At 28.4% G+C, this 13,038-nt stretch overlaps 1 protein-coding gene across 1 annotated transcript in view; it reads left to right on the top strand.

The window, feature by feature from the left end:
- The window catches only part of LOC117177363 (laminin subunit alpha), a 49,600-nt gene that overhangs the window by 1,982 nt on the left and 34,580 nt on the right, over positions 1 to 13,038 (top strand). The window contains exons 2-9 of the mRNA XM_033367998.1: positions 2,582 to 2,728; positions 9,834 to 10,241; positions 10,326 to 10,539; positions 10,643 to 10,852; positions 10,940 to 11,212; positions 11,280 to 11,417; positions 11,495 to 11,767; positions 11,857 to 12,156. Of these exons, the coding sequence (XP_033223889.1) occupies positions 2,582 to 2,728; positions 9,834 to 10,241; positions 10,326 to 10,539; positions 10,643 to 10,852; positions 10,940 to 11,212; positions 11,280 to 11,417; positions 11,495 to 11,767; positions 11,857 to 12,156 (1,963 nt within the window). The remainder of the gene's footprint in view (positions 1 to 2,581; positions 2,729 to 9,833; positions 10,242 to 10,325; positions 10,540 to 10,642; positions 10,853 to 10,939; positions 11,213 to 11,279; positions 11,418 to 11,494; positions 11,768 to 11,856; positions 12,157 to 13,038) is intronic.

Below are 13,038 nucleotides of genomic sequence, written 5' to 3'. Positions count from 1 at the left end.
TTTAAATTATATTTGATTCTATAACATTCTTTAAACAAATAATTTATATCATTCAACGTTACTTTTAACATGTTTAAAAAAGAATGTATTTCAATTCAAATGAATCAATATGAAACTTCATTTTTTTATAATAGACTCAAATAATTCTATTTACAACAATATGCCCGCTGCACAGAAGTTTGAGCGCGCCTAGGGCGCGCGTCTGTTGGATCTCGGGCTTCGCGCTCGGTCTTTGTACTTCTTTCACATTTATGCACAAACCACAAACATTTTAAATTTAACGTCAAACCATCGATAACTAGAATTTGATGATTACGAATTCTCTTTTGTTAAAGGCTTTAACGAACACATTCTCATCACGTATCTCGTGCTTCTCACTTGATTCAAATTTGACCGAAGCACGCACTTTACTATATTATGTGCAACTCTATTATATTTTTATATATACATATTTTTATTATTTATTTAGTATTTGTTCCTCAATTCTTATTAATCTTTATTCGCAGCAAGCCTAAAAATGTATCATTTTAATAAATGACCGAAACCATTTCAAATAAAGCAGGGTTCTGCACTTGAAAACGCAGTATTTCTCAGGGGCGAAATATTTTGTTTTTTTAGAGAAATAAAAGTTACGGGTATTTTAATTTTGTGTTTTTTTTTTCAAAAAACCTCGAAATTTTTCTTTAAACCTATATAACTTTTGATGCTTTTGAGATATTTATTATTTTATTTTTAATTCTAATAGCCTCTCTTGTTCTTTTGCGATATCATTCATAGTTTAGGTAAAAAATAAAAAAATAACATTTTTAGAAGAAAAAAATCGCCCGACCTGAAAAATAGTTTACCCCGCATGCTGCAGATGAGATCCCTTTCTTCTATTAGTAAAAAGTTTTCAAAAATTTTTGGAGGATTAATAAGGTGGGGCTTTCCAGAAAATATATTTTTTCCATGTTTTCAAAATTTAAAGAAAAAAAGAAAAAAGATGAGCTAAATCATTTTTGAGGCCGGGAAATTTTTTTTCTCTAAAAACAAACTTTTATATTAACACTTATTCCTATCTGTTTAAATATGGGTTTTTTGAGAAAATCGATTTTTAATTTTTTCAGAAAAACCGTTGCCATGTTGTTAATTTTAACCGCAAAATTCAAATACGCATAATATTTTAGAAAATTTTGTTTCAAAATCGGAAAAATGCGTATCACCTAATTTTCTCTAAAAACAACATATTTAGTTCCCGAGAGATTCTGGGATTTCAATTGTAGAACCCTGCCTGAATTAAAATGGATTCGGTCAAATGTATAACTATTATTACAATTGATAATGTGCATTTTATATTGAAACAGACGAATTTTCATTGTCTTGTATTTCTAATTTAAAAAAGTGCGCGTCCTATAAAAAAAAGGTTAAAAGTAAATTTGTAGAGATAATTTAGTCGAAAAAAAATGGTTAATTCACAATTTATTGTAGCTTCTATCGTTTTTCTACAAAAATATTCTTTATATTAGTGTTATTTCTTTACGGTTAAAATCAATACTACGCGTTCTATCAAAATCTAATTTGTAACACATATGTCGATCTTATTTTGGTGCTGAACAACTTTTTTCTATTCATTTATTGACCTTGTGTGCTTTTTTACAATTTTAGTTTTTTAGATTTAGTTTTTACGATAAAAATAATAACTATGCTTCCTATTAACAAATAATTTGTAAAAAATTTCTCAATCTTTTTTTGTTGAACAATTTTTGTTTGTTGATTTTTTTTGTATCTTGTGTAGTTTTCCAAAAAATTTAATATTTCCTTAATATTTCTTTATTATGATTAAAACAAAAACTACGCGTCGTATTTAAAAATAATTTTTAACAAAAACTTCTATCATTTTTTAAAGAACAACTTTTGTGTATTCAAATTTTTTTCGGATCTTGTGTTCTTTATTCAAAATTGAAAAAAATTTAATGATTTTATTACGATTAAAACCAGAACTACGCGTCCTATCAAAACTACTACGCGTTTTAACAAAATAGGATTGACAGCAAATTTGTAGACCTTTTTTGGATTAACGATTTTTGCCTTCGATTTTCTTATTTCGTATCTTGCATAGTTTATTTTTTATTTTGCATAACATTTTTCACGACAAAATCCTTTCTTTTCATGCCTTAAAATCGGCGTGCAAGAGCTCAATACTATCTGATTAGTATTTCGAAAGTTATCGTTCCTACTGGAAATTTGATGAAAATCGACGAAGTTAAATTTTACATAAAATTAGTATATTTTTTATTTTTGAAAAACTGTACCTAGAAAAAACTCTTCTTAATTTTTTTACTAGTAAAAAATTGGTCGATTTCATAATTTTTTTACCCGGATTTTTCTTCCTGAAATAAACTTGTTCGCACTATGACTTTTTAAGTTTAAAATAATTAGTGTCTTTAACCCAGCCTACTGTACTTTTAACATAACTTTTTTTTTTATAAAGGAGACTATAGCTTCTAGCAGAATATTAATTTTTAGTTATTTTATCCACAATGTAAAATACTTTCTTCTGTTTTTACTGAAAACTAATAAAATAATTAAATTTCATTTTCAGGTTTGTGATTATTGTGACCCAAATGTGCCCGAAAAAAGTCACCCTCCAGAGCTTGCAGTTGATGGTATGGAAACTTGGTGGCAGTCACCGCCACTTTCCAGGGGGATGAAATACAACGAGGTGAACCTGACCATCAATCTCGGACAGGTAATATTTTATTCTAAAGAATTAATTATAGTTTTTTAGTACAAAAATAAAGTTAACTCATGTTTAAATAAATTAAAATTCAGGAAACCTATTCGACTCTCAATGCAAACAATCATTATTATCGTTTCATGAAGGGTAAAAAGGAGTTTTAAATCTGAAATATTACAATAATTTTTATAAAGAATCGAAGCTTCAACTGAAAACTACAACTACGTCTTTATGATCACCACCCAGGAACTTTATCAGCGCGTAGGCTTCTTCCTGTCACTCATAAATAAATTATCTTTTTTGTGGAGGACGTAAATGATAGTGCTACGCTGAACGTTTACTTCGAAAAATAAAATAAACTATATTAAAAAGTCAACAATTCTTCTTTTTCAGTATAGGCATCATTGCTCAAACTTAATGATTTTCTTTCAAGCAATTATTTTTAATTGGTAATTTTCAAAGACTGAAAATAAAATAAAATTCTTAGAAAGAATGATGTCCCTTATGCTTATGGCCTTATGCCTTATGGTTTGAAAACTCTGAGAATTCAGCCAGAAATATGTTCCACGTGGTTTTACAAATACACTCCAAGCTGAGATGGACTGTTTTGGCCCGCCCACACATGTGGTGTACAGACCTTGTTTCTGTCTTTCTCAAAAGGTTTGAGCGCAAAGCACGCACGTTCCCCTAACCGTGCTTTAAATTTAAACTTAGATTGGATGGTTCACATTCACATCCAAAACGCGCCGAACCTGTAATTTTGAGAGGAGAAAATTGAAACTTATAATGCTGCTAATATCTCTGATTCTTCCGTTAAACTTAAAATAATTCAAATGAATTGGAAAAAATGTTGAAAATCAAATATTCCGTAACAATGGAGTGAATTTAGATCAATTTCAGTTAAACGAGAAGAATTCGGTAAAATTCATAAAAATTCAAGGTGAATTAAAAAATACAAATGAATTGAAATTAATTTTTAAATATGAAAAAATCTACATCAAATTCAGTACTGAATTTAGAAAAATGCAAGGGAGTCCAATAGATTTTGATGAAATTCCTAAGAATTCAAGGTGAGGTGAAAAAACTTCGGGATGAATGGAATACAAACTTTTCAAAATTCAAAAAAATCCATTTAAGGGGTTATACACCTTTTTTAGGGTAAAAAATTGAAGAAATTTTGGATTTTTTTAAGGTTTGTAGCAATTATTTTATTACACTAAAGTTATTATTTATTAATTGTACATGTTTTTATGAAAAAAAACTAGCGTTTTTTCTTAAAAAATATAAATAATGAACGGAGTTATGGCAATTCTCTAGAAACCCTTTTTTTTAAAGCGGCTTGCGTTGACCACGATGGAAGTCCAGCAGGTCAACTGAAATCAAAATACCGAAAAAATTTCATTAGTATAGTGTTATTTCTAATTCGTGAACGATTATTTTTAAAAATATTTGGCTTTTTCTGCTTACAGTAAGGATTTTTTCAAAAAGTTAATTTTTCGAGCTCTAAAAATTTTATTTAAAAATTCCAATCTGCATTATCAAAATTGGTGCACAAAAACCGAATCGTTCACGAACTGAGCACAATCATCGCGAACAATTTAAAAAAAATGAAGAAGGTCGGTCAAAAAGTTCTTGTGCAATCGCGGTCACAGCAAAGTCACTTTTAGAAAAACACGTTTTCGAGATAATTGCATTCAAAGTTTGAAGTTAAGTGTATGTAAACATCGAAGTCCGCGCCTCAAAACGCTGTTTTCCTATCGAACTATTGTTCCGATCTCTATGAAAATCTGAGAAAATGTTTTCCAGGAGTTGTACTTTAAGATTCAGCTATAAAATTTTTTTCGATTTTTTGAAAAAAAAGGTATATGACCCCTTAACTAAGTAGAATTGAGTAAATTTAAAGGAATTCAAATGAATAAAAAAATTGAAGAGAATTTTAAAGAATTTAAAAGAAATCAGGGTGAATTTCAAAAAATAATTTCAAACCCTTAAACCCCAACTAATTTTTCACCATAAAAAGTGACTAATGAATACGAAACAATTTAAAAGAATTCAAATGAATTAGAAACAATTTTTAAATCGAAAAAATCCATTTATTTAAGTAAAATTTGAGCGAATTTAGAGGAATTTAAGGGAAGTGAGAAGAATTTGATGAAACATAAAAAAATAAATATCAAATTTATAAGAATAAACTTAATTCAAAACAATTAAAAAATATGAACAAATTAATTGAATCGAGTTAATTTGAGATGAGTTTAGAAAAGTTAAAGAGAATCTTTGAGAATTTAATGAAATGTCTAAGAATTTAAGTTGAATTTTATAGACTTCAAAATGAATTAAACATTGAGTAAATTTACAAGAATTTAAAAGAATTTAGGATAAGTTAATAAGAATTCAGGGTAAATTCCAAATGATTATGCAGAAAATATTTGAAAGTCTCTTGAAAACCTTTAAAAATATTATAAAATCCTTGAAATTACTTGGAAACATTTCAAAATCCGATAAAATCAGTGAAATCCTCGGAAATGTGATAAAATCCCTTGGCGTCTTTCAAAATATCCTATAACCTGTAAAAGCCTTCCATATCTTCAGGAAATTTAGAAAATTCTTTAAAACTGCAAGAAAATTTATTTAAATCCCTTAAATTGATGAAAAACTTCGAAAATTCCTTGAAATTATTGAAATCTCTTTTTAATCTTTTCAAATTTCCTAAAATATTTCAAGTGCTCTGATAACCTTTTAAATTCCCATTGCACCTTTTCAAGCTCTTAAAAACGCTGTGGAATCTTTTACAATTTACCCTAAAATATTGTAAATTCTTTAAAATCTCATTAAATTACAGAAACGAATAAAAAATTACTTGTAATATTTTTAAATAACCCAAAATATTTTAAATCCTTTACAATATTTTTTAAGTCTCTTGAAAATGACAAGTTATTTTAAAAATTACCTTAAAATATTTCAAATCCTTTGATGATTTTATCAATTGCTCCTCTCAGGATCAATTACATAAAAAATTTTAATAATTCAAGCAAATTCAAAAAAATTAAAAGAGAATTCTGAAAAATTTAGGGTGAATTTAAATAAATAATGTTAAATCTTTGAAATTCGTTGACATCTACTGACATATTATACAATCCCGTGAAATTCTATGATGATATTTTTTGAAATCCTGGAAAATGTATTACAATACATTGTTAGCCCTAAAAGTTAGTTTGTAAAATCTGCAAAAAATATATGTATTTATTCAGGTTTAATTAATTTATATTTCATATTCATATTATTATTTAATATTATTGTATTTATTTTATTTTAATAATTTAATTTATTATATATTTTTTCTGTTAGCCCTAAAAATAAATTACGAAAAATCTGCATAAAATATATGAATTTTTTAAATATTTTTTTTATACAATTGTAAATTTTAGAGTACGAAATAATTATTTGTTATACTAAGTTAATAACAAAATAGTAGTTAGGACTAAACAACATGCGTTGATAATTCTTGAAGCAAATTGATCATTTCTGGCTTCTGAAAATGGTGTGTTTAGTGTCAATGAGCAAAAAGTGGCGTTTTAATGTTTCAAAAACTATTTTCTTCCTCGGAAAACACAAAAGGTTTTCCAATTATACAAGCTACCGCACTCACATCAGGAGATCTTGCCTATATTACTCCTAATCCTACAGTTACGACTGTCATAATCACTCCAATTGTTAGTTCTGGCTCATCGATAAACGGAAATACCTTTGTATTTTCCTAAGAATAAAATAATTTTGTTTTAATTTATGCGAAACTTTTTGCTTATTGACGATCATGCACCATTTTAAGAAGCCAAAAATATGCAATTTGCTTCAAAAATTATCTCCGTGCGTTTTTTAGTTTCGGACATGACACCTCTCTATTTTATTATTAGCCTAATAACAAATGATTATTTTTGATTAAAATTTACAATTTCACAAAGAAACTATCAAAGAAATTCATACATTATTGTAGATGTCTTTTCATTTATTTTTAGGCAGAAGCGGCGGAGCTTTTTTCTTTATGTGGGGGCAGGAGAATAAACTTATAATATTGAATGACACAATTTGTACATAATATAATAATATTATACTAAATAAAAATTGTAGATAAATAACAATAAATGAACAATAAGTAATAAATAATAAATAATTATACATACAGGTATAAAATTCATATGGCAAAAGATTTCACGAAGATTTCCATATTTTACAAATTTTAATGAATATTTAAAGAATATTTCAAGTATTTCGCAAAGATTGAAAAAAAATTTGACAAAGTTTTCAATGATTTCTTAAAACACTCGAAGATTTCACACAGCTTTCAAATATTAAGAAAAGATTTCGGATAGATTCCAGAAGTTTTACAAAGACTTCAATGATTTCCCAAAGATTTCAATAATTTCACAAATATTATCAAATATTTAAAAAATGTAATATTACGCATATTTTTAAAGACCTAAGAAAGATTTCTCGAAGATTTTAATGATTACTCAAAGATTTGAAAGATTTCACAAAAATTTCAAAGACTTCAATGATTTCCTAAAGATTTCAAAATTTCAGAAGTATTACCAAACATTTAATCAATATTTGTAATATTTCGCAGATTCCTAAAGACTTCAGAAAGATTTTATAAAGATTTCTCGAAGATTTGAATGATTTCTCAAAGATTTAAAATATTTCGCAAAGATTAGAAAAATTTAACAAATCTTTCAAAAAGATTTCAAAAATTGCACAGATTCTAAGGATTTCAGAAAGATTTAAAATACTTCGCAAAGCTTTTACAAGGATTTCAGATTAGTTTAAAAGATTTCACATAAATTGTCACAAATCTTTTTTAAATTATTTCAAAGATTTCACAATGATTCTAAGGATTTCAGACAGATTTCAAATATTTCACAAAGATTTCGGATATTTTTAAAAGTTTTGACAAAGACTTCAATGATTGCGCAAAAATTCCTACAACTTCAAAAATATACCAAATGCTTCAAAAATATTTTCAAAGGATATCAATTATTTTAAAAAGATTTCAAAAATTTTGTAAAGATTTTGAATATCTCGCAAATATTTTGGATAGGTTTACAAGATTAAACAAAAATTCAATTATTTTCCTGATATTTTAATCATTTTATAATGATTACCAAAGATTTTTTAAATATTTAAAATATTTCGTAAGCATTTCACAAAATTGTCGAAAAGATTTAAGGATTTCACAAAGATTCCAACAGTTTCCAAAATATTTTAAAAGAATTTTGGTTATTTTCCAAAGATTCCAATTTTTTGTAAAGATATTGAATATCTGGCAGATTTACAAGATTAAAAAAAATGAATGATTTTTCAAATATTTTAATCATTTTTACAATTATTACCAAATATTTTTAAAATATCTCGAAAAGAGTTCGCAAAGATGTTGGATGGATTAAAAAAAATTGAATGATTTCCCAAAAATTTAAACAGTGTTACGTTTTTAATAGTTTAAATAGATTTGAATGATTTTCCCAAGATACATTAAAAATATTTCTAAGATTTCAATGATTTTCTGAAGATTTCAATCATTTCAAACGTATTACCAAAAATTTAAAAAGTATTTTTAATATTTCGCAGATTTTGAGAGACTTCAGAAAGATTTTATAAAGATTTTTCGAAGATTTCGATGATTTATTCAAAGATTTCATAAAGAATAAAAATATTTCGCAATGATTTCGAATAGATTAAAAAGATTTCAATCATTTCGTAACGATTTCAATAATTTCAGAAATATTACCAAATATGTGCAAAATGTTTCAAATATTTCGCAAAGATTTCAGATAGATTTAAAAGACTTTACAAAAGGTATCAATGTTTTCCCAAAGATTTCAATAATTTCACAAATATTTAAATCATTTTTACAATTATTACCAAATATTTCAAAATATTTCGCAAAGAGTTCACAAAGATGTCGGATAGATTAAAAAAATTTCACAAAAATTTCAATGATATCTCAAAGATTTCGAATATTTCGCAAAGATTTAAACAATTTCACCTTTTTAATAGTTTGAAAAGATTTTAATGACTTTCTCAAGATAGATTTCAAGCATTTCAAAGATTTCAATGATTTCCCAAAGATTTAAACAATTAAAAATGTTAAAAAAATATTTTATAAAGGTTTAAATGATTTCTCAAATATTTTATACAGATTTTGGATAGATTTGAAAGATTCCACAAAGATTTTAATCATTTCCCAAAGATTTTAATCATTTCAAATATTATATTAAATATTTATAAAATATTTGAAATATTTCGCAAAGAGTTTGGACAGGTTTAAAAGACTTCACAGACTTCGATGATTTCTCAACGATTTCAGCATTTTCACAAACATTTATAAATATTTCAAAAATATGTCTAATATTCGACAAAGATTTCAGTGATTTAACAAAGATTTCAAAGATTTTACAAATATTTCAAATATTTCAAATAGATGAAGATATCACAAAGGCATCAATTATTTCACAAAGATTTCGGGTTGATTTTTGAAACAATTCAAACGATCTGATGAATTTAATCATTCGATTTCAGAGGGGTGTAAAACAATACTTTGCCCCTTCCTGCGCGATTTTTGAGGGGGCATCGTCCCCAGTGTCGGGCTCCGCCACCTCTGTTTTTAGGGACTATTAGCTATTGAAAGTTGAGTATTCTAAAATGATCATAGAATCATGGTAGTTTTTAACCTTTGACTCATCAGGAAATAATTTCTAATAATTTAAAAAATTCAAAACTATGTGTCAGTATAGGCAAAACCTTCATCTGTAATATGTTCTTTGATTTGTATATTTAGAATTTTTTCTGCTGAGTTTTTCACCAGTTTGTTAGGTCTCTATATTTTTTGGACAGATAGTAGTTCTGAGGTGTTAAATTATTTAGCACCTTGACGAAAAGGATGCAGAAAACACGAAATAAATTGCTGAAAAGTCTGCAAAAAGGTTGAAGAAAAGTAGAGGAATATATTTTTTTTTAACTAAAAAAATAAAAAATTGAGTTAAATTATAAACAAAATATCGATTAAAATTTAAATTAATACCTGATACAAAATGATAGAACTGATTCAAAACAATTCTCATAGGAATTCCATGTGGCATATGTCTACGTTCGGATGGGAAATTCACCTCGACCAGGTGTTTGGGTTTTGGAAAAATCAAAAGATTATGGAAAAACGTGGTCGCCTTGGCAATACTTTTCGGATTCTGAGAGCGATTGCGTCACTTATTTTGGTGTTGATAGTCACACTCCCATTACAAGAGACGACAGTGTAATTTGCACGACTGAATATTCAAAAATTGTCCCACTCGAAGGAGGAGAGATTCCAATTTCGATTTTGAATAATAGACCTTCTGCTAAACACTATTTCAATTCAACTTTACTTCAAGAATGGACGAGAGCCACCAATGTGCGATTCCGGTTCCTGAGAACCAAGAATTTGCTTGGGCATCTTATGTCTGTTGCTCGGCAAGATCCAACCGTCACTAGAAGGGTAAATTATAAATGATAAATACAAATTTTTAGCTGTTTCATTTTTGAAGAATAAAAATTAGAGTTTATTATTCATTCCTTCCAGTATTTTTATTCGATCAAAGACATCAGTATTGGTGGAAGATGTATGTGTAATGGACATGCTGATACTTGCGATATCCAGGATCCAAATATGCCCAAGAAATTGGTCTGCAGGTGTCAACATAACACTTGTGGAGCCCAATGTGCAAGTTGTTGTAAAGGTTTTGCACAGAAGAAATGGAGACAGTCAACTGGGCTCTCGAAATTCGTTTGTGAACGTAAGAAAATGAGGGATTTTAGCCAAGATTTTCTGTTTCTATAAAATCTATTCAATTTGAACAAGAAACAATAAAAAATAAATTTTTCTTTTCTATGATAAAGCTTGTAACTGTTTCGGCCACACGGACGAGTGTGATTACGATTCTGAAATTGACGAGAAGCATTTATCTCTGGACATCCATGGCAACTACGAAGGTGGTGGAGTTTGTAAAAATTGTAGGCACAACACTGAAGGTATCAATTGTAATCGTTGTAAGGAGAAATTCTACAGACCAGCAAACAAATCTTGGAATAACACTGACGTGTGTCAACGTAAGTATCCATCCTATTTTACATTTAAATAAAAAATCTGAATTCCACAATTGGATAAATTATTAAATTCTGTTCAATCTTCTTCAGCTTGTGACTGCAACGACATCTTCTTCACTGGAAACTGTGCTGAATCGACTGGAAAATGCGAATGTAAAGCTGAATATCAATCGCCTAATTGTGATGCTTGTAGTTATGGATACTTTGGTTATCCAAATTGTAGACCTTGTGAATGTCATCTGAAAGGAACTGAGGGTTACCATTGTGAAGCAATCGAAGGCTCTTGTCCTTGTAAAAACAATTATGCTGGTCACTATTGTAATCTTTGTGCTGAAGAATATTATAATTTCCCAGAATGTTTAGGTAAGTGTACTTCTGATTATTATAATATTAAAAAAGAGCCAATTTTATGTAAAACTATTTTTCCCAGCCTGCAACTGTAATCCTTTGGGCTCTCTCAGCAAAGTTTGTGATCCCTTCTCCGGAAATTGCACATGCAATAACAACTATGGTGGAAGAACTTGTGATATTTGCGAAGATGGCTACTACAACTATCCCTCATGTACCTGTAAGTTATAGATTTCAAATATATTATTAATTTTCCATCATTTATTGTTTTTAATATTTGGGCTTTTCCTTTTCCAGATTGTAACTGCGACAATCGTGGAACTGAACCAGGAGTTTGCGACAAAACTGATGGAAGCTGCCTATGTAAGGAAGGTTATGGTGGAGAAAGGTGTGACCGTTGTATCACTGGCTACTATGGATATCCAAATTGCAAACCTTGCAATTGTAGCACCATTGGTTCATCATCTATGAGTTGTGATGGCACTGGAAAATGCTCTTGCCTTGCGAACTTTGCCGGAAAGACTTGTGATCAGTGTAGTCCGGGATATTATCAATACCCTGATTGCATACGTACGTTCTTCTCTATTCAAAATCTATTATTTTTAGATTTCAGAATTACTATTTGATCTTACATTGTCTTTAAATCTTTATCAATCTAGATTGTGGTTGCGACAGTCACGGATCCATTGGTGTCTCTTGTGACAGGGAAGGCAAATGTCAGTGCAATGAAAACTTTGATGGTCCCCAGTGTAATCAGTGTAAAGAAGGATTCTACAACTTCCCAACATGCGAGGGTTGTAATTGTGACCCTGCTGGTATCGTCGAAACCTTCAAAGGCTGTGGATCTTTACCAGCTGGTGAGCTGTGTCAGTGCAAAGAACGTGTCGAAGGAAGAATTTGCAACCAGTGCAAACCGCTCTTCTGGAATTTACAGCCCAGCAATCCAGACGGTTGCGAAAGTAAGCTGCTGATAAAAGCTAGCTGATGAACAGTAGAGTTCTTAATTGCCCAAGAATTTATGTTGAGCAAATACTCTCGAGAACATGTTCAGAATTCAAGCTCAAACATAGCACTTGTAGAGCATTTAAGGTCATCTAAAGCATTTATTGTGTAAACAAATATATAATAATTACTACATATATTTTTACAAAAACATTCTAGAGTGAAATAAAAATATACTTTTTTAAATTACAGAGATGCTACAGATCAGGTAATTCCAGAAAATCAGGGAATGTCAGGAAAAAACTGATAGGGAATTTTCGAAAATTAATCTCTTTTGGTTGAGAATTCAAACTATTTTGTTTAAAATTCATCTTTTTTGGTTGAATTCAACTATTTTTGGTATAAAATTAAGATTGCTACATGATATATCAAATATCACGTTTTTCGTTGAGAATTAATCCTTTTTGGTTGAAAATTAAACTACGTAATTGGAACTACTTAATTGTTTAAACTGAAAATTTAACTCTTACGTTTTTGGATTAAAATTGATCTTCTTAAGTGGAAAATTCAAATATTTCGTTTAAAATTCCTCTGTTTGATTAAAAATTCGAATTTGTGGGAGAATATTTAAGCTTCTTGCTGACTAATTGGTGACTTCTTGGTGACTAATTAAGCTTCTTGGTTGAAAATTATTTTAAAAATTCAAATACTTGGTTGAAAATTCATGAACTTTGTGAAAAATTTATCTTTTTCGTTGAAAATTGATCAGATTGGTTAAAAATTAGTTTTTCCTTATTTAGAATTTTTTTACTGATGAGGTATTTGTTTCATTTTTTTCTCGAAAAATTATCATTTTGATAAAACTTTAATCTTCTTGGTTGAAAATTATACTATGCGTT

This window comes from Belonocnema kinseyi, chromosome 7, assembly GCF_010883055.1.
Source record: "Belonocnema kinseyi isolate 2016_QV_RU_SX_M_011 chromosome 7, B_treatae_v1, whole genome shotgun sequence".
NCBI classification, from domain to species: domain Eukaryota; kingdom Metazoa; phylum Arthropoda; class Insecta; order Hymenoptera; family Cynipidae; genus Belonocnema; species Belonocnema kinseyi.
Note: the sequence above shows the minus strand (reverse complement) of the source record. Positions and strands in the feature narration are given on the sequence as shown.